The 22972-nt window shown below is 39.9% G+C and overlaps 1 protein-coding gene across 3 annotated transcripts in view; it reads right to left on the bottom strand.

Annotated features, from left to right (window-relative positions):
- The window catches only part of SCP2 (sterol carrier protein 2), a 281976-nt gene that overhangs the window by 6281 nt on the left and 252723 nt on the right, over nucleotides 1-22972 (bottom strand). For all 3 annotated transcript variants that reach the window (XM_070745915.1, XM_070745914.1, XM_070745916.1), the window contains 8 exons: nucleotides 19235-19361; nucleotides 18846-18909; nucleotides 17544-17630; nucleotides 16003-16153; nucleotides 14127-14274; nucleotides 13189-13296; nucleotides 7158-7311; nucleotides 4896-4989 (listed from right to left, as the gene is read on the bottom strand). In XM_070745915.1, the coding sequence (XP_070602016.1) occupies nucleotides 4896-4989; nucleotides 7158-7311; nucleotides 13189-13296; nucleotides 14127-14274; nucleotides 16003-16153; nucleotides 17544-17630; nucleotides 18846-18909; nucleotides 19235-19361 (933 nt within the window). The remainder of the gene's footprint in view (nucleotides 1-4895; nucleotides 4990-7157; nucleotides 7312-13188; nucleotides 13297-14126; nucleotides 14275-16002; nucleotides 16154-17543; nucleotides 17631-18845; nucleotides 18910-19234; nucleotides 19362-22972) is intronic.

Raw genomic sequence — 22972 nt, 5'->3', positions numbered from 1 at the left:
AACAAAAAAAACCGCTGCCGCCGAACGCGGAAGTTAGCGTTCGGCTTCAGGAGACAGCTGCGAAGCGGCGTGCGTGTTTTAAAACGTGGCAGCCGGCCTGGGGGGCTCGGGGGCTTCCCCTCGAGCCCCCCAGGCCGGCTGTGATGTTTTAAAACACGCGCGCCGCTTCGCAGCTGTCTCTTGAAGCCGAACGCGGAAGTTAGCGTTCGGCTTCAGGAGACAGCTCCTTGGCGCTCGTATCCCGAATGTGAGCTCGGGAGGCGAACAAAAATGTCGCTCCCCTCCCAGCTCTTATCTCGAGTAGCTCGTAAGTAGAGCTGCTCGTATGTCGAGGTTCCACTGTACTTAAGAACGTTTCTACTTAAGAACCTGGTCACGGAACGAATTAAGTTCTTAAGTAGAGGTACCACTGTATATGGCAGTCTTTAGAAGACGATGTTCTGTTTTACAGTTCATCCGTGAGCCCTACAACCCCAGTCGAGAAACACGGTGTAGTCAATGTGTTCTTCGGTGACACTGCTCACAATATTCTATCAGTTTTGGGGGGCCCTGCTCCTAAAGCCAGTGGAGACACAAAGCTCACCTGGTTAGCAATCTAAATAACATTAGCAAATATGATATCGCTACTTTTAGTTAGAGACCTGCAGGAACAAGTGGAAACACTTAAGAGGATGAAAATTTCTTGGATTAAAAGATTTACTGTCAGGGGAAGGAACAGAAAGAGGGAGTCAACCCAATAAGTGGGTGATTAGGAAAAGAAAACCCTGAGTACAGCTGAAATGAAGGTTTGTTTCTAAGATCACACTGAACAAAAGACAAGAAATTGGGACCTTGAAAAGCATAATGGCCACAATTTCTACATGAATAAGACAAAAACAATTCTAATAATAATTGACTTCCTAATAGGAAGAATAGAATGAATGTGTACTTTCCAGACTCTCTGTTCATAAAATATTGTACCTATTTAGATTACTGATCAAGAACGTAACAGAGTTGTTGCCAAGGTTTAGTATACACACTGCCAATGGCAAATGATAGTTTTATTTCCAACTACTGGTCCGTGGCACACAAGAAAACGAGTCGCACAAACAAGTGAAGTCCCATTCATGAGTGACTTAAGGGAAGGTTTGCCTATTTGCCGATGACTCTAAAGTGTGCAATAGGGTTGATATTCCTGGAGGCGTCTGTAATATGGTAAATTATTTAGCTTTACTAGATAAATGGTCAAAGCAATGGAAACTGCAGTTTAATGTTTCCAAATGTAAAATAATGCACTTGGGGGAAAGGAATCCTCAATCTGAGTATTGTATTGGCAGTTCTGTGTTAGCAAAAACTTCAGAAGAGAAGGATTTAGGGGTAGTGATTTCTGACAGTCTCAAAATGGGTGAGCAGTGTGGTCGGGCAGTAGGAAAAGCAAGTAGGATGCTTGGCTGCATAGCTAGAGGTATAACAAGCAGGAAGAGGGAGATTGTGATCCAGCTATATAGAATGCTGGTGAGACCACATTTGGAATACTGTGTCCAGTTCTGGAGACCTCACCTACAAAAAGATATTGACAAAATTGAACACGTCCAAAGACGGGCTACAAGAATGGTGGAAGGTCTTAAGCATAAAACGTATCAGGAAAGACTTAATGAACTCAATCTGTATAGTCTGGAGGACAGAAGGAAAAGGGGGGACATGATCGAAACATTTAAATATGTCAAAGGGTTAAATAATGTTCAGGAGGGAAGTGTTTTTAATAGGAAAGTGAACACAAGAACAAGGGGACACAATCTGAAGTTAGTTGGGGGAAAGATCAAAAGCAACATGAGAAAATATTATTTCGCTGAAAGAGTAGTAGATCCTTGGAACAAACTTCCAGCAGAAGTGGTTGGTAAATCGACAGTAACTGAATTTAAACATGCCTGGGATAAACATAGATCCATCCTAAGATAAAATACAAAAAATAGTATAAGGGCAGACTAGATGGACCATGAGGTCTTTTTCTGCCATCAGTCTTCTATGTTTCATGGGATGCCGGCAGCATGTGAAACTACGCCCCTTCTGGTCTGTGGAAAAACCTGTCTCCATGGAACTAGTCCCCAGTGTACAAAAGGTTGGAGGCGTTTGTTTAAGAAGTAGTCCAAGATGGATAAGATTTTTTTTTAAAGGTATTAAAATCACAAACCATTACAACATAGAAAAAATGAAGAACTTAAATTTGCTGACACTAAACAGGACAGGATAACTAATAATGAAGAAAACAGAAACAAAATTAAAAAATGACCTTGAGCATTTAGAGAAGTTGGGTAAAAATAACAAAATGGACTTTAGTAGCTACAAAGTTTTTTAACTGAAACAAATTAAATGAAATACAGAGGCTGAACTATTTATGAAAGATAGATATGAAAAATAGAATTATAATCCCAAACTGAGTATTGTTCAGCAGTTTTGTAGCTGCCAAAAGGCGGCCATGGAATAGTCACACTGCAATTTATAGAGACCAGATGTCCCACGGAGAACTGTGCTCAGTTTTTCCTATCAGAATTTAAAAAGGATTCAAACACTGATTATTGGGCAATGAAGAGTAATGAGAAAGATCAGAAGTCTAGAAGGATAATATGTAATAATTATTTTAGTGAAGAATTGAGAAGAATGGGCACGCAGAAGTTCATTTCCACTTCTTAGTTATCACAGAGTACATGGACTAATGACTTTAGTTATAGGCAAAAATATTGCAGTTGAATATTGAGAAAAACGCTATAGTCTCAGAACAGAACTGACTTCCAAGGGAGATCATGAGGTCATCTTTTCTGGAAGAAAAAGTTGGAAATGTTTAAACTGGTATGTTGAGCAGTAGGATTTGTCAGATTTGTTGGTTGCAATAACATCTAGGCCTCTTGCAGTTTGTATGAAAGAATGCAAATATTGATTGATTGATTGATTGATTGAGTGATTGATTGATTGATTGATATGCTGCCATTCTCACAGTGACTCAGGGCGTTGTACTATATCATAAATACAAAATACATAAAAGAAATCTAATTTATTTTAAAAGACTGATATAGATTGCTAAAAGTGTTAAAACCCTATATACAGACAATCATTCATAATGTTGGCCGGAGACAACTTCATCGCTCATGGCCCTCCATGCCCGCCGGCAGAGGTGGGTCTTCAGAGCTTTACGAAAGACCAGGAGGAAGGGAGCGGTACATATCTTTGGTGGAAGTTTGTTCCAGAGAGGGGGGGCTGCCACAGAGAAGGCTTTTCCCCTAGGTCCCGCCAGATGACATTGTCTGGCCGACAGGACCTGGACAAGGCCAACTGTGTGGGACCTGACCGATCGCTGGGACTCATGTCGCGCAGATGCCATGTAGGGCTTTATAGGTCATAACCAACACTTTAAATTGAGTCCGGAAACCAATTGGCAGCCACTGCAGACCGCAAACTGTTGGAGAGATGTGAACATGTCTGGGTAATTCCATGACTGTTTGCGTGGCTGCATTCTGCACAATTTGCAGTCTCCGAACACTCTTCAGAGGCAGCTCCATGTAGAGAGCATGGCAGTAATCGAACCTTGAGGTGATAAGGGCGTAAGTGACTGTGAGAAGTGACTCCCTATCCAGATAGGGCCGCAACTGGCGCATAGCCGTGTGAACGCACTCCTCGCCACAGCTGAGAGATGGTCTTCTAAATTCAGCTATGGATCGAGGACGCCCAAGTTGTGGACCCTCTCTGAGGGGAGTAAAGACTCCCCTCCCCCAGGCTGAGGGATGGACAGTTGTAATTGTCCCTGGGAGGCAAAAGCCATAACCACTCCATCTTGTTGGGATTGAGTCTTAGCCTATTAATGCCCATCCAGATCGACAGCCTCCAGAAACCAGCACATTACCTCCTCTGCTTCACTGAGTGAACACAGGGTGGAGATGTATATCTGAGTGTCATCAGCATACTGATGGTAACCCACCCCATGTCCTCGGATGATCTCACCTAGCTGTTTCATGTAGATATTAAACGGAAGGGGCGAGAGGACCAACCCTTACTATTTAATGCTGCACTAGTGCTCTTCCCTGAAAAATGTCCTTTAAGGAGAGTAAATATATCCTCAACCCTAATCAATGTCAAAGAAGTAAACACCCATGAAACCTGAAGTGGCTTCATTTTGAGTTAATTGTTTCAGGTTACAATGCCAAGCATATATGGACATAATTATCTGAGTTACCAAATACTTATCTCCACAATCTATAGCTAATTATTTTGCCAAGTTGAATCTTGCCCTGTCCTAGATTTCATTCTCTGCCTGGAAAAGAGGTGAAGCAATTGCAAGCAGACAAGGCAAACAGAGAAACTTAGATTTACTGTGAACATTTTGCTACATGTCATAAAAATATGTTCCCCCAACCCACCCCACAACATGACAGATCCTACAAGCATATTACTCCCTATCCCCAGTATGAAGTGGCACTCTTAACAATACAATGGTTTCTATTATATGATTCATATTGTCACCAAAACATGATCAGGTTTTTCTAGTTCCAAGGTTACTCAACAAAGTAAGATATATTACTAACACAATGCACATAGTTCCATATTAATGATCAATTTTAATTTTTTTTTTTTTTGCAAAGTGCAATTTGTATTTCAGAAATTCATTATAGCTATTATTAAGACAAAGACGAAAATGAGTACACTGTTCCGTCTCTTGGTTCTAACCTATTTTTTTATTTTATTTTATTTATTTTGTAAGGAAAAAAAGGACTTATTACAAGGAAAATTAATCTGATAATTAAAAAGATTTAATTTTGGCAGGCCAGCCATATTTAATTAATCATTTGTGTACTTAAAATATTTCTGTGCCAGTACATAAATTAGACTTTGGCAATGTATTTTATAAGCATATTTACTGTACAAACCTCTTGAAGTTTCTTTTCAATTTCTTTGAATACAAGTGATGATTTAAATCCATCAACCACTGCTCTAGTAGAAACGGCCTGGATACTCCGATTCCTGAAATGGGAAAAAGTAACTTAATATTAGTGAAATAAGCAGATTCCAACAAGCAATTTTTCCGTACAATCTAGTTTTTGCATGTGTCAGGCATATTAATCCATAATAATTGTTTACAGAGTATTATTCCTCAAATGTACTAAGCCAAAATCAAGCAACTTGTACAAAGGAGGAAAGAGGGCAAGAAATATTCTCCTCTTTTAAATAAAAATACAAAATATTCTGAAGACAAAAAAAAATCAAATTAGAATTAAGAGGTGAATGTGGGTAGAAACAATTTTTGACATGAGAAAAAAAACAAAATTTTATATTAATAATTGCTATAGTTAAATTGGTCAGAGCGTCTCCTAGAAATCAGTTATGAACAATAGTTACAATAGTGTAAAATGGAAATGATGAAACAAGTTTACCTTTTCCCTAATTACTCAATACCTACTGTAGTCCTAATGTTCCAAATCCTTCCTGACTGATCAGGTAAGTTTTTAGCAACATAATTTTGCTACATGCATATGTCCAGCAGAAACACAAATTCACAATGTAAGTACCATCTTACACATTCTTTGAAAAGTATTAGGGATAATTTCTGTTTGAACCCCACTTTACCTCCATCCTCCCAAAATCGCCATGAGCAAAATCTCAGAGTAACCTCCTACACATGTTAATGTAAAGATAAAATAGGGTAAAGTTATAAATGATGCAATCTATCCAAAGTCCCTGGTTGGATGTGATTTAAAAAGCTGAAATGCTTCAATTTCCAGTTGAGCAACATAATTACTTAATACGGCAATGTGAACAAAAATGAATTCACCTTGAGAAAAAATATAAATTTCAGATATTACTAGTTCAATTAACTTCTAATCTAAAGAGATTATTTTCTAGAAAAGTTAATAATCCTGAGAAAGAGGGAAGTGGGATATCTAACCTGATTTTGTTTAGTATAGAACGGTTAGAGCAAAAACTGAGATGAAATACTTTCATGGCCTCTTATAAGAAATCCAGGCTGGTTTAAAACTGCCAACTGTTTCCATTGGGTTTTTTATACAGGTAACCTAAGTAGTATTTTCTAAATTTTAAAGCCCCCACATGTCCATCATAACCTGCTCTTTGTAAAGAATTTTATTGTTTATGCACATTGCACTAAAGCTACTTATTAACTGGAAAGATCTTTACGGACCTCTGTTTTGTGTACCCAACCGGTATTTGATCTAATAGTTACAGATGTTGGAGTATGACCATAGAGATCCTGGTTCAAGATTATGCTCACATAAAATAGTGATTTGGGTCAATCCCTCTCTCTCTAGGACTAGTTTTGCAACATTATGGTATGGAAAAAATATTATGGAATTGGGAATAAAGGAGATAAATCTGATAAATAAACAAACCATTATTTTTATACAAAGAAATGTGTGCTGTCCACTATAGAAAAACTATTAAAGCATGCAGAAAATTCTCTTTCCCATATGTGATAAAATGCAGAAAATCAATGCCTAAATAAGCAAAAGGACCCAGGAAATAATTAGATAACTGCTTAAATAAGTTTTTTGCAGTCTAAATTTCCTTGTTTTTTTATCATAGCCTTACAAAATAATTTGGATAGTCTTAACTGTTGCTTAAAAGAAAAATCTTAATTCAGCTTACAGTATTATGCATACAAAATTGGCCCTCATCTTTTCTAGGCAATTTGAAACTTGTTCTGTACATTCTTTTAACTTTACAGTTTTTAAAAGAAAAAATATGGAACCATATTCGGAAAACATAATTAAGATACTTAATTTTAAGTATTTTAATTAAAATACATAATTAAGAACCCTTTGATCCATTAGCAAAACAAATAATGCTTCCAGCATCTGACAAAACAAGTTTCTGTTTCAAAGAAGGGATTCTGAGCCAAGAACTTTCCCTGACCCAATAATTTTCCTGTTGTCAGCAGGATGGTTTCCAACTGCCCACTTTAATCATGCAGGAATTAGAGTGGGAAATAATAGCAAAATACGTTATTTACAGCAGGCACATTAATCTGATTTACAACGAGCAGCTTAATCTGCTTATTTACAGCAGGCACTTTAAGGTTCAAAGCAGAAACGAAGTCGCTGAAATTTCTACAGTGGCAAGGACAAAAACTGGACAGGGAAGGAAATGAATGCATCAAAGAAGGACTCGGCACTCACCGTGCAGCTTCTGGAAAGCCCATTCTGTAGAGAGAGACTACAACTGCACCACCAAGGCCCAAATTATGCTGCAAAGCTAGCTTTGCACCGGGAACCTGCCTCTTTCCGGCTGCTCCTCTTAGCTGCCAGCAAAGTTCAGCACACTGAGCCAGACCTAATGCATCAAACACAGAGCTTGTAGATCAAGCTGCATTACAAGAAGAACTCAGGCACAACACAACTTGAAAGGAATGAGGTGGGTATGAAATCCAAGATGAAGCCTTCTGATTAAAAAGAAAATTGCACCACAACCACCACAATGAACATTCGTTTTTTTGCTATAGAGATTTGCGCCCTGTTGTGAGATGTCTGACAAACAAAATTTAAAAAAATAAAATAAAATTCAGTTGTAGGAACTGTATAAAATAGAGTTAAGAGTTTCCCAAGGTGATGAATTCTTCAGTTCTATTCAGTGAAGGGCTACCAAAATATTTACTACCACACTGTGGGCGTGGCTTATGCAGGACGCCCTGCATTTTCTTTCAACATCTTCAGAAAGGGGTGGCATACAAGTCTAATAAATTATTATTATTATTATTATTATTATTATTATTATTATTATTATTATCATCTTTCAGTGCAAATTGGGTGCTCTGGGGTGGAGCTCCATTTTCACTACCCCACTGCATCCCCCCCCCCATTCCAGGCAGTAGCCCACCCCTGGTTCTACCCTATTGTTCTTGTGCTAAAAATAAGCCTGCTTTACAATAGCCTACATATATATATACTGCTCAAAAAAATAAAGGGAACACTTAAACAACTGAATATAACTCCAAGTAAATCAAACTTCTGTGAAATCAAACTGTCCGTTTAGGAAGCAACACTGATTGACAATTTCATTTTGTTGTCAGCACTTTCAACTTTGTACAGAACAAAATATTCAATGAGAATATTTCATTCATTCAGATCTAAGATATATATCTCCTATACCTTACTTCTATTCCTATATCTCTTCTTCTATTCTTTCATTGATATGTTCTATTACTATATCTTCTTTTCTATTATTTCTTAGATATATTTTACTATGAGTATCTCCTCTATAACCTTCATCATGTATTTTACTATGTGTATATAGATATATACCCACTAAAACCCTCATTGTGTTTTGGACAAAATAAATAAATAATAAATAAATAAAATAAAGATATGTCCTTTGAGTCTTCCTTTTATTTTTTTGAGCAGTGTATTTTTGTGCAGGACTGAAAGCAGCATAGCTAGTCCTTGAGTTACAAATATAACTTTGGCCAGGAAATGATAGTTGTTAAGCCAGTCATTATGTGAAAAGATCTAATTTTACCATCATTTTTATCACAGTTGTTAAGCAAATCACATCGTTATTAAGTGAAGCGTGCAGTCATTAAGCAAATCTGGCTTCTCCAATAGATTTTTTTGGAAGGCAGCTGGGAAGATCACAAATTGGGATCACGTGATTGCTAAGATGTTACAACTGTCATAAATGTCAGCCAGTTACCCAGTTCCTTAGCTGCAATCACATGATGGTGGGGTGCAGTGAAGGACTGCTGTCTTAGGTGCTACCGGTGTGCTTTTCCAGGTTGTCACAGGCGCACTCACATCTGGTGGGCACCTGTCGGCACAAGACTTGCCTGCTGCGCATGCAGAGCAAGTGAAATCTCATGTAAGGACATGCGCGTGGGTGAGATTTTGGCAATTTTTGCTGATATTTTTGCTTTGGCGCATGCACAAAAGCAAAAAATGGTAAAAATCGCCAAAATCTCGCTCGCAAAAGCATCTTCACGCTAGATTTTGCTTGATGTGCATGTGCAGCAGTCAAATCTCACGCAGGGGCACATGTGCACATATCAGGGATGTGCAGCTGCATGCGCATCCCGAAAATTGCAACCGGAGCGTAGCATTTGACTGCTACGATAGCAGGCCATTTGTGGTGGGGTGGTACAATAATCCTAACTTCAAGAACTGGGCATTAATCAGTTTTTTCTGAGACCATTGTGAGTCTGAACCATCATTATGACCATGCGATATTTCAGTTTTTCTTTTTTAATAAAGTTGCAAAAATATCTACATTTCTGTGTTTTTTTCTGTCCAGATGGGGTGCTGAGTGTACATTAATGAGAAATAAAATGAACTTTCTTTGCTTTTACCAAATGGCTGCAATGAAACAAAGAGTGAAAAATGTAAAGGGGTCTGAATACTTTCCGTACCCACGGTATCTGTAAATCAATAAGCAAACAAGCAGATGTTAGTTTAAACTGAATGCATGCATGATCTGCTTGCATGCCATGGAGTGAGCTAAATATTTATTTTTTTAATCACACAAACTCATTTCCAGTTAGTCATTGAAGGTAAAGTACACATTGAAACTAATTAGGCATGGGTCTATAATTCCTCTTATGTTTATCTTTAAAAATGCTTTATTAAATTGACAACAAAAACTACCAGTATCTTTTCCTGATCACAAAATTGGAAAGGTTCGTTCAAAACACCAAAGCTAGCTTCTCTGTAGCCAATGGCTAACTTATAGTATTCTGGACACAGCTCTCCAGCCTCTGCAAGAAGACATCCAGTGTGGGGAATTCCCAAAAAATTGGTTCTCCTACAGCAGTTATAGCTACAGGTGGCACGTGGAGCCATATCGGAGGCTCCACGTGCCAATGTATGAATATGAAGCATTGCCGATGTCAGTTCCAGCAAGCTTGCCTGTGCTGGCCAGCTGATTTTTGGCTTTTTCAGCCATTTTTGCTCTCTCTGGGCTGAAGGAAAGCATCCTGAAGCCTGGGATGGTGAAAAATGGGCCACCTGGAAGTTCTTTTCTGAACTTCCAGTTGGACCTTTTGGCTGTTTCCGTTGTCCCCAGGCTTTCCTGAACCCTGGGAATGGCGAACAATGGGCCAACGGGAAGTTCGTTTTCAAACTTCCAGTTGGCCTGTTTGGCCGTTTTTTGCCGTCCCAAGGCTTCAGGAGGCTTCGGGAACAAGGGAGGGGGAGTTGTGTGCATGCAGGGGGGCAGCGCAGGGGCGTTGTGCATGTGCCCAGGGGGAAGGCATTGCATTACGGGTGTGGGCACCCAATCCAAAAAAGGTTCGCCGTCACAGATGTTCCTCCACCCCAACATTTAAATAGAATCTATCTTCCTGTAAGGATTTTAAGTCAGTGTTTCTCAACTTCGGTGACATGAAGACAGTGGTGGGCTCCTACGGGAACAGTCAGGTACGCAGTACCAGTAACAAAATTTTGATTTTTTTTTTCTTTTTATCCCTTCTCTGCTCTGGGTATGTTTTTCCTGTCACAGTAAATGAAGTTGAATGTGTGTATATTTTTTTTTGGGTGGTGGGGAATGTGTGTGTGTCGGGGTGGTGGGCACAATTCACTACGCACTGTTTTATGTTGTGTGATGTAAAAATTGTTACAAATCAATAAAAAATATTTTTTTAAAAAAGTAAATGAAGTTGAATGTGTATAATTTTAGAAGAGCTGTGCGTGCGTGTGTGTACATACACTTTATATAGTAGATAATCAGGGGTGGGCTACTAACCGGACGGAGGGTAACACAGTGCGGTAGCAAAAATGGAGCTCCACCATAGAGCACCCAATTTCCACTGAAAGATGTTGAAACAAAATACATAAGCCACGCCCACAGTGTGGTAGTAAAAATTTCAGTAGCCCATCCCTGCATGAAGATATTTGGATTTCAACTCCTAGATTTCCCTAGTTAAGAAATATTACTCTAAGTTATGCAAGACTTGACAAATATATTCCCTCATACAGCAATGCAGTTCGCTGTTATGCAATTAGATTATATTACAAAGCAAAGGGCAAATGTAGCTTCCCTCTTTCTTCTTAGAGGCCCTCTATGGAATGTTGCCAATTGATAGGCAGAGAGAGCAATAATTCTGAAAAAATTCAAAAGCTGATATAAGCTCAAATAAAAAGATTCCATGACCTTGTTCAAAGAGCAATTACACTCCTCAAATCAAAGAGAATGTCTGGATATTTGCACAGAGCCACAAACTAAAAATTAGCTTTCAGCATTAGGATAGTATTTTCTGTATCTGCACCCTTAATATTTGAGCTCTCAACAGCCAGATTAAAGTTGTCATTTAGCTGAAGAACATAATAAATATGCTGAAGAACACAAAAGTCAAGAACAATAAACTAAACACCGATTTACCGATTATGAATAACAGGTCTAGGCAGTTCATAAATAACTTTAAATAAATGAATTTCTGCTAGTTTAAAAGAGAAAAAGAGCCCAGAGAGGCACATTATCAGGTGAGCAACAATATTTGAATACAAGTAAAAATATAATCTGTCCTGGGTGCAAGCCTCCTAAGACTAATAGCAAAGTTCACAGTCACAACCAGTTGAGCAAACATGAAAATACACCAAGGAAAGGCTTGTTTGGGGAGAAAATGCACAGATACAGCCAACTCTTTTCAGTTTGACAAGATAAGTACAGTAGGAACTGGCTATACTTGGATGGCATGCACAATTTATAGATTACCTTGAGAAGTTAAAACACGTTCTAGAACACGTTCATATTGTTGCTGAGAAAATAATATGCCATTCAACAATATGAGCTTCAACCAATGGACAATTTAGTCTTAGAAATGTTATCATAATCTTTAATGTAATATTTCTAACAAAAATATTAACCAACACTGCTCACTTTAGGGATTATAGATATTTATCTACCCATGCGTAGGCTTGAAATCAAATTCAGTTTAAACTAGTATACAGTGGTACCTCGTGATACGAACCCCCCGTGATATGAACATTTCGAGATACGAACCAGGGGTTCGGAAATGTTTTGCCTCTTCATACAAACTTTTTTCGACTTACGAACCCACCGCAGATAGCAAAAAGGCGCTCTGCTGGGCGCCGCTGCCCGGCTGTCACCTTTTAAAACAGCCGGGGGGCTTCTCGGCATTCTCCCGAACCCGAACGTTTTGGGTTCGGGAGGCCGCCGAGAAGCACTGCCGCCCGGCTGTCACCTTCTGAAACAGCCGGGGGGCTTCTTGGCGTTCTCCCGAACGCCCAACCCGGAAGTTCGGCAAAAGTTCGGGTTCAGGTTCCGGAGGCTGCGGAGAAGCGCCCGGCTGTTTCAGAAGGTTACAAGTCGGCCGAAACGTGGCCTCCAGGAAGGATGTCTTCGTGACGTCAAAGCTCCGCCCATGGAATTCCCTATTGGGATTCCCCACCTCTGTTTCAGCCTCCAGATCGGCCGAAAACCCCATTGCCGATTGCAAAAACGGCGCTCTGCTGGGCGGCGGCGCCCGGCTGTCACCTTCTGAAACAGCCAGGCAGTTCTCGGCGGCCTCCGGAACCCGAACCCGAACTTTTGCCGAACTTCCAGGAAGCCCCCCAGCTGTTTCAGAAGGTGACAGCCGGGCGGTGGCACCTAGCGGAGCGCCATTTTGAAAAAAAAAAATCCCCCTTGCACGCATTAATCACTTTTACATTGTTTCCTATGGGAAACATTGTTTCGTGTTAAGAACCTTTCGCCTTACGAACCTCCTTCTGGAACCAATTAGATTCGTAAGACGAGGTATTACTGTATTTGTAACAAGTATTACTTGTGCATGTTTTAGTTTTTTCTACATAAAGAACTACTTTCATACTAAAAAAAGTGAAGGCATGAAGATAGCTTGGGACAATTCCAGGAGTGGCTTAGCGAACCCTATGGAATGCGACCAGACTTACAATTTCTTTGCCAAATATTCCAGCTGGCCAGAAATTATCTCTTGAAATGACTAGAAATATGTGTTTGTGTTTAAAGGGTTTATGGACATTTCACCTTAACAGAGCATTCAGTGGGATTTCCTGCCAGATAAATCAGCATAGAATAACTAAATGTTACTACTATACCTTCTCATCAAAGTAGCATGTCTATGCGGTTAACTAGTGATGGCTGATTGCAAAAGATAAGAAGGCTTAACTTAGCCTTTTCTTTAAATGAAATTGCATATTTTTTTTCTATAAAGCTAATTAAAAGCTTTATAGATGACTGAATTACCTGTAGCACCCAGTGGGTGTCCTTTTGAAATCAAACCACCACTGGGATTTACAACCCATTTTCCACCGTAAGTTGTGTCTCCTCTGTCAATCAGCTCACCGGCTTCTCCTTAAAAGAAAAAAAAAAGGAAATCTTTAATGCATATGATATCCCCCATTTTTAAATGAATTGTAAAAGCCTCCTGAAGCCTCCAGAGGGTGAAACTGCCTTCCCTAAGGCCGAAAATCATGGATGCGCACTGGAGCTGACATAGGGCAACTCATTGCATGCCCTCTAATATGGCTCCGCATGTCACCTGTGGCACATGTACCATAGGTTCGCCATCACTGTTCTAGATATATTTATTGATTATATTTTTTTATCATGCCTTTATTACTTTATAAATAACTCAAGGCAGTGAACTCAAGCCTGCTCTCTTTCAGTACATGGGGCTACCTTTAAAGAGTGTTCAGAAAGTACAAGTTGTGCATAATGCAGCCACGTGAGCAGTCATGGGATTACCCAGACATGTTCACATCTCTCCAACACTCTGCGGACTGCACTGGCTGCCAATTGATTTCTGGACTCAATTTAAAGTGTTAGTTATGACCTATAAATACCTATATAGCATCATTCCAGAATACCTGCCGGGCTGCCTTCTGCTACATGAGTCCCAGTGACCGGTCAGGTCCCACAGTCGACCTTCTCCAGGTCCCATCAACTAGATGATATCGCTTGGTGGGCCCTAGGGGAAGAGCCTTCTCTGTGGCGGCCTTGGCCCTCTGGAATCAGCCCACCCCGGAAATTCATACTGCCCCCACCCTCCTTGCCTTTCGTAACCGTTATTGGACAATTGGATTTGTATTTTGTATTGCTGTTGTGAGCCACTCCGAGTCTTCGGAGAGAGGCGGCATACAAATCTAATAAATTATTATTAATTATTAATATTGAAGGAATACCTTCGGGGCAGAGTCCCAGAGCTTCATACGTAATTAATTCATTAGCAGAGAAACAGTCATGAAGTTCAATCACGTCGACATCTTCTGGTGTTAGGCCAGTTTTCGAAAAACAATTTTTGGCAGCTTCCTTTGTCATATCAAAACCAACCTAAAAGCAGCAAAATATAACCAGAATGCATTTCGTTAAATGTTTCTGTTTTCTGAACGCCATTTAATTGTCTTGATGAATGGCTTTTGAAAAATTGGAATGGGTGCGCACACACAAACATCACTAATTAACCATTTAGAATATTATAACCAAACCGACAAATATGAATTGACTGCGTATGCAGGGATTAATAATATTTAGACACTGCCCCTATCAAGGGACCGCAGAAAAAAAGGAAATGATCACAAATTAAATATGCTACAGTATGTAAATATGCACTTAAAGTTCATGAATAATAAATGGACTTTATATATTTCCTATCACTTTATGTATATACAGTATATTCCAATTAATGTACATCAAAAGACAATTTATGCATAAATGCACTGAAAGCAACAGCAGCAAATTAAAAATATACATCCATCTATTTCAAGAAAATTGAGTACTTTTCTTCTGAATCAAGCTACGCTGTTATATTCCCAGGGTAAAGTTTAATTTTAGGCAGGACTGAAACAAATTTGGATGGTCTACCAAAAAGTCTAATACACTGGTACCTCTATTTAGGGACTTTTCTAGATAAGAACTTCTTCTCAAAAACCATTTTCTACTTACAAACCCAACCCTCCGAAACTGTAACCGAAAAAGGTAGGGAGAAGCCTCCGTGGGGCCTCTCTAGGAATCTCCTGGGAGGAAACAGGGCCTCCACCCTCCCTGTGGTTTCCCCAATCGCACACATTATTTGCTCTTACATTGATTGCTATGGGAAAAATTGCTTCTTCTTACAAACTTTTCTACTTAAAAATCTGGTCACAGAATGAATTGAGTTCGTAAATAGAGGTGCCACTGTAAATATATTCACGGAATTATGAAATTACAGTACTTTATTCAAAAGTAATGACAGTCATTTTACACCTCTTCATTCTTGCTCTATGATCCATTCATCTCCAACAAGAGGTGCTCTTCTGGTAATTATGTATTCTTTAGTTAGATTTGGAGCATGGGATTTAAACTGAAAGCTCCCTGGATCTCCCTGGATCTCCTATCCCATAAAAGGTAAAGGTTTCCGCTGTCCAGTTGAAGCCAACTGTAGGGGGCATTGCTTATCTCTGTTTCTTAGCTGAGGGAGCCACCGTTGGCCAAAGACATTTTCTGTGCTCATATGACCAGCATGACTATACGTCAAGGTCAGTAGTGGGTTGCTATTGGTTCGGACCAGTTTGCATGAGCCGGTGGTGGAATATTTGGCCCCATTTGTCGGCTTGCCACGCCCCCCAAACTGGTCCCCCGGTCACTGCTGCTTGAGAGCGGCTGGCAACGAATCCTCTGTGCATGCGCAAAGGCTTCTGCACATGTGCAGAGGGTCAGAAATGGATGTAACATACAGATATGCTCACATGAAGTGTGCACTTCCGAATTGGTAGGGAAGGTAAGAGAATCCTACCCCTGGCCAAGTGCATAGAAGGCTATTACCTTCCCACCAAAGTGGTACCTATTTATCTACTCACATTTGCATGCTTTGGAACTGCTAGCTATGGCAAATAATGGAAGCTCATGTCTTGGGTCTTGAACCTTTAAAATATATTCTTTATATTATAGTAAGCAGGGGTTATTTTGTCATTTCAGTTTGTGTCTAATCTGTAAACTATTTTCAGCATTTCTATTTTAATATTTTTTAGGTATATTCATCTATGACGCATGCTACTGCATACATTAAAAGATCAGACTTGCCATTTTAATGCAGCTATTTTCTTCAAATGAGCTTGGAAAGTCAGTCCGCATCTCTTGGGCCAAAATTTCGACAGATTTAGACTCCAATCCGTTCTTCTTCACAAATTCTTCACTAGCAAGGACTACAGCTGCTGCCCCATCAGATGTTGGACTTGAAACACACAATAAGGATTGGTTATGGACAAATATATATTCTACTTCTTGAACAATTTATATGGTGTAAAAAGGGACAGCAATATAGAGGCCGTGCCTCTGGATTTTACTCTGCTTTTATCAATTCATTTCCAATAGCTTTACCATCTTTCAGGTTGAAGACCAAATTGTGAATTTCTGAGGTCATAACTAGTGATGGGCGAACCCAACGGTGTTCGGGTTAGGCAGGTTTGACCGAACTTTACGCAAAATTCGGCCAAACCCGAACCAAACCCAAACTCGAACCCGAACAGGGAATTCCTCCCACAAAGAGATTCCGGGGGCGGAGCCTTGACGTCACCGGCAGGTTGCTAAGGACGCCAAGGTGATCACTTTCTGGATTCCATGGAATGCAGGAAGTGATCACCTTGGCGTCTTTAGCAACCTGCCGGTGACATCAAAGCTCCGCCCCTGGAATCTCTTCGTGGGAGGGATTCCCCAGCTCCTTCAAAGGGAGGTCTTCACGTAAAAATAAACATTGTTATTTTTACAAAAAAGGACACCGCAGCGGTGCTGCAAGCAAAAGGCGGTCGTTTCACGTAAAAATAAACATGTTTATTTTTACGTGAAAGGACCGCCCTTTGCTTGCAGCGCCTCTGCGGCATCCTTTTTCGTAAAAATAAACATGTTTATTTTTACATGAAAGGACCGTCTTTGCTTGCAGCGTCGCTGAGGCGTCCAGGAAGTGATCACCTTGGCGTCCTTAGCAACCTGCCCGTGACGTCAAAGCTCCGAACTCTGAACACAACCCCGAACTTTGCCCGAAGTTTGAAAAAATTTTGGGTTCGTGTTCGGCATACCGAACACCACAAAATTCAGTACGGACCCGAATTGTGCAGATTTGGTTTGGCCATCACTAGTCATAACGGAAGGGGGGGGGGAGTAAGGAAGAGAATCAAAAACTGGTTTCAAGCCAGGATTTCCATTTCTGACTAAGGCATCCCACCACATACAGCTGAAAAATACTCTACCCATGCAAAAAAAAAAAATTACAATGGCAGATGAGAATTTGATCAATTGAAATTATGAGGCTTAAGACTGCTTAATGAGTTGTAAAGCAATTGCATAGCAGAAATGTGTAAATGTGCTATTTTGTATATTACTGCATAGAAAATCTGCAATTGAAGTTAAGTTTGTGTAAGACACATAGATCAGTGATTAATACTGTGCTTAGTGCAAAGTCCCTAATTCAATATCCAAATTAAAAAAAAAGTAGTAATATCTAACAAAAAGGAAATGATCCCAAGAAACAGAAGGGAACAGCCAAGAGAAATAAAATCAAAGAGAATAAGCTTGTTTTATAAAAGGAGAAATGGGGTAACAAAAGCACTCTAAAGCTGGATTCTTACCAACACTGTAAGACTGTCAAGATGTCAAAAACCTTGCGAGATTGAAGCACTTCATCTAAACTGTACTCCTTTTGAAACTGGGAATTTCTACAGAAAGCAGGGAAATGAATGCAATCAGAACAATTCAAAAACAGATCCAGTGAATTATTGCTTTTACTTTTCTAAATCTCAAAAGTATCTTCCCACAATAGATCAAATCATATAATTTTGCAATGAATGTCTCCTGCTGATGATTTTGCCATCTCCTTCCAGAAGCTTAGAAACTGTTTTGAAGTATTCATTTGAACAATGTAGTTGCATAAAGCAGCTTTGCTCAGGTCAGTCCAAGGATTACCTACACAGTGGTTCCCAACCTTTCTAATGTTGCAACCGCTTAATACAGTTCCTCATGTTGTGGTGACCCCCCAACCATAAATCTGGCACCAATTCTCCCAACAGAGCTTTAAACTGATTAGCAGGAAGGTTAGAGGGACACCCTCACTGTAAATTCCTGATCGGTCAGATCGTAAAAATATGTTCCAAGGAGAGAGAATAGAAGCTTTAGTTCCTAATACCATGGGAAATTTGTCTTTTCCCATGGTCTTAGGGGGTCCTGACCTCCAGATTGAGAACTACTGTCCTATCATAATAGCAGACTTTTTTTTTTGTTATTCCTAAGGAAATACAAGAAAATTATGATTCACCAATATTCAGAGAAATATTGGCTATGCTCAGGAGCTGTTATTCAGAGCTTATAAGTATCTGGTACCTATATCCTAATCCCTCATAATTTGATTATTGTTATTATTTTGAGCATGGAAATGTTTAATCTGTTAGCCACCTTTACAACACTCCTCCTCCATTTTTTTAAAAAAAATATTTATTTATTTATTGATTGATTGATTGATTTGATTTGATTTGTATGCTGTCCCTCTCCGCAGACTCGGGGCAGCTAACAACAGTAAAAGACAATATAAACAAATCTAATATTAAAAGTAAACCCCAATTTAAGGAACCAATCATACATACAGACATACCATGCATAAATTTTATAAGCCTAGGGGGAAGGGAATATCTCAATTCCCCCATGCCTGACGACAGAGGTGGGTTTTAAGAAGCTTATGAAAGGCAAGGAGGGTAGGGGCAACTCTGATATCTGGGGGGAGTTGGTTCCAGAGGGTCGGGACAGCCACAGAGAAGGCTGTTCCCCGGGGTCCCGCCAAACGACATAAATACTTTGTCTTTGCATTTTTTTCCCAACAAAGCACACAATACTTGTTTTTTAGCCTGCATTATAACACATTACCTAAACACTATACTTACGGATTGTTCACAGAATGTTTATGGTTCTTCCAAGCAATTTTTGCAAAGTGTTCAAGCTTTGTCCCTAAAATAATCAAAAGCATATAAAAAAAGGATGACTTCATTAGTTGATTTGATGCAGTTTAAGAAAATATGCTGTGCTTATTGTGCTTTTGTGATCTCAGAGGCTCAATAGAAGTTAGATAAGAATCATGTTTCAAGACACAAAAGACAAAACCATTAAAAGAATTCCAGCTGACTGTTTACTGCAGCAAAACTGCCCCCGTAGAAATCAGAATTTTCTTTGGCACAAAAATCAGTGGTGTGGCACACCACCTATTACAGCATACAAGATGTTTTCAAAATGTCTTCATTGTATGTTTTTTTACAACATTAATATTTTAACATACCATATTTCTCCATGTGTTCTTTGGCAGCATTTCCAAACATTTGTGGAGCGAATGGGGCTGTTTCTAGGCCATATTTATTTATCATAACTTCTATATGCTTGTCTGTTGGCATTGTTCTATCAGTAAACTGAAAGACACAAAATGTATATTACAAAAACTACAACAGTCTTACATCGAACGCACATAGAAAGGAAAGGTTCTCTTGATTGATCAGCCATGTATACTCTTTTCAGACTGCATCATTTCATTTGCTTCTAAATTAAACATGTAGGCAGACAGAGAAATCCAACCATTTATAAAAATTAAATATACTGTATTAATTTTCTGCGGCAGTCCAGTGAGAAGCCTATAAATGAGCATAATGTACAGGTAGTCCTCAACTTACAACCACAACTGAACGGAAAATTTATGTTGTTAAGTGAGAAATTTGTTAAGTGAGTTTTGACCCATTTTACTTTTCTTGCTACATTTGTTAACACAGTGTTTCCCAACCATGGCAACTTGAAGATATATGGACTTCAACTCCCAGAATTCCCTAGCCAGCATTCTCTGGCTGGGGAATTCTGGGAGTTGAAGTCCAAATATCTTCAAGTTGCCAAGGTTGGGAAACACTGTGTTAAATGAATCACTGCAGTTCTTCAATTAGTAACACGGTTGTTAAGTGAATCTGGTTTCCCCATTGACTTTATTTGTCAGGTCACTAAAAGAAAATCACATGACCCCAGGACACTTCAATTGTCATAAAGATGAGTCAGTTGTCAAGAATCTGAATGTAAATCACATGACCATGGGGATGCTGTAAGCCATAAGTGTGAAAAATGATCATAAATCAGTGCTGTTGTACCTTTGAATGGTCACTAAATGAACTCCTATAAGGACTACCTGTATAAGTTTCATTTTCAGGTAAGAGTCAAGAAAATCTCACATTAGGGGTTTCAAAGAAACAATAATCCCATACCTATAATAAATCAAAATGCCATGGTGTAATAGAGCCCAATGCAAACAATCAACAGAGCACAAATAGCTCAAATAAGGAAAGTGTCTTTCAAAGAACCAGAGAAATTGATAAGCCACAACTTCACGATCATACGCACAATTATTTTTCACTTGATGACCATTCTCTAATTCTTGTTTTTGAGTCTCTTGATTGAGATTTAAAATTTTATCCTAATATATTCTACCCTGTATTTTTCTACTTTTACATCCATACTGATCACTCAGGCCGTTTGATGCACAATAGCCCCTTTCTGAAGATGTGATAAATATGAGGCTTTAACAGGTGGCTTCAAAATTCAAAACTTTCTTTCTTCCTTTCTTTCTTCCTTCCTTCCTTTCTTTCTTTCTTTCTTTCTTTCTTGGATTTGTATGCCGCCCCTCTCCGCAGACTCGGGGCGGCTAACAACAATGCTTCTGGAAAGGGAGTGTCGAAAAATAAAAAAGACACTGGGGACAAATGCTCAGAATCAAGAGTCCTGTTTGGGGAATAACATCTCATTCTATTTGTTTTAGGCCTAAAATGGTTAAAATATATGGGTTTTTTTAAGGAAAAAGGAGTGGGGGAACAAATATTGTGTGCTGTGAAAACAAAGCTGAGAGAAACATATCCTCAGGAAACCCTCCTGCCTCATAAGTCTGATCATATCAGCATGAGCCGAGGTGGTGCAGTAGGTAGAGTGCAGTATTGCAGGCCACTAAAGCTGACAGCTAGATCTGAAGGTCAGCGGTTCAAATCTCATCACCGGCTCAAGGTTGACTCAGCCTTCCATCCTTTTGAGGTGGGTAAAAAGAGGACCCGGATTGTGGGGGCAATATACTGGCTCTGTTAAAAAGTGCTATTGCTAACATGTTGTAAACTGCCCTGAGTCTAAGGAGAAGGGCGGCATTATTTATTTATTTATTTATTTATTTATAAATAAATAAATAAATAAATAAATAAATAAATAAATAAATAAAAAATAAATAAATAAAAAATAAATAAATAAGGTAAATAAGATAAATAAGATAAATAAGATAGATAAGATAGATAGATAGATAGTGAAGTAGACCCAGAGACAGGGTTCTGAGCAATCGGTACTTTTATTCAGCTCAGAGAACAAGTGACCAGCTCAGCAAGGTAAAGTGACAATTCAGCGAGTACCGACTGACTCTGCCTGGAGAAACCGCTCCTTTTATATATTTGCGGTTCCCGCCAAAGCTAGAGCCGGCCGCGTCTGAGCCAATCAGGAGCGACTTCCTGCTTGGGCTCAGACAGCGCTGAAAGAGGAACAAACTATTTACAGAGTTACAAGGTAGCCATTACAGGATACAACACCCCTCCCCTCATAGTTGGACACATCCATCAAGAAAGCCATGTGACAAAGTCGTCCAATCGGTGGGGCCTCTGAGGAGCTCGCGCTGACCTGCGCAGTTCAATTTCTCCTTCGCCACCGACTGTGGAGGATGGCTCGCCGCTGTTCTCCCGGTGTGGCGGACTTGGCCTGGCGGGCCCAACGAAGGCTTCGGAGGACGAGGATGGTTCGGCGTCGCTGGATGGTTCCCCCTGGCCCGATAAGTCTCTTTGCGTGTCTCTTATTTCGGGCAATGTACTAAAGTCTGTTGAAGGGGGAGAGTCCATGTCAGCGGTTTGTGGCAATTGATTTTCTGTTCGCTTCCGAATGTGGTCTATGTGTCGTTTCCACAAACGACCATCCTCTAGTTTAACAACATAGGTCTTAGGTGCATTTTGCTTAACAATAATTCCCTTCATCCAGTTTACATTTCCATCAAAACTTTTTACATATACATTTTGTCCCAAATACATTTCTCTTTCAGGTTTTGTACACATTTGGTTATTATTAACACAGAACCTTGGGTTTAACCTGTCTAGTGGTGACCTCAACTTCCTTCCCATCAATAACTCTGCAGGGCTTACATGTGTGTGCGAGTTAGGGGTAATGTGTTGGGTGAGTAAGAATTGGTCCAAGTTCTGTTGCACATCCCCAGGGCCTGACCTGCGCAATGCCTCCTTTGCCACCCGTACGTAACGTTCTGCCAATCCGTTAGCCCAGGGCGAATAAGGCGAGATGAGGGCATGCCTGACCCCTAGGCCATCTAGGAACAATTCGAATTGCCTGGCTGTTAGCTGTGGCCCATTGTCAGACACTAAGAGATCTGGGCACCCATGGGATGCAAACAGTCTGCTCAATACCTTGATAGTGGCACTTGTGGTTATGTTGTTCATTGCTATTATTTCCAACCATTTGGAGAAGGCATCAACCACTATTAAAAAATACTGAGACCCCACTGGGCCAGCAAAATCAATGTGGATTCTAGACCAAGGACCAGCAGGCTGTTCCCACTCAGCCGGAGTTGTTTTGGGGGGACTGGGCCGTGACTCTTGGCACGGATCACACTTTGAAACCCAACTTTCAATATCAGCATCCAGCCCTGGCCACCATAAATGCCCCCTTGCCAGGCTCTTCATCCTGACAATCCCAGGATGACCCACATGTAACATTTTGAGTACCTTTCCCCTTAGGCTTTTGGGGATGATCACTCTATCCCCCCACAGCAAACAACCTTTTACATACGATAACTCAAGTCTCTTGTTTTTAAAATCACACAATTCAGGTTTCACAACATCATTTTGCCATCCCTTTAGAACACAGTTCACCACTTGTTTAAGGATTTGATCTTGCTGCGTGTGTGCAGCTACCTCTTTTGCTGTGGTTAGTGGGTTTTCCTCGAGTTCTATCATTA

The sequence above is a fragment of the Erythrolamprus reginae genome, chromosome 3 (assembly GCF_031021105.1).
Source record: "Erythrolamprus reginae isolate rEryReg1 chromosome 3, rEryReg1.hap1, whole genome shotgun sequence".
Taxonomy (NCBI): domain Eukaryota; kingdom Metazoa; phylum Chordata; class Lepidosauria; order Squamata; family Dipsadidae; genus Erythrolamprus; species Erythrolamprus reginae.
The sequence above is the reverse complement of the archived record's forward strand: the minus strand, read 5'-3'. Positions and strand labels throughout refer to the sequence as shown.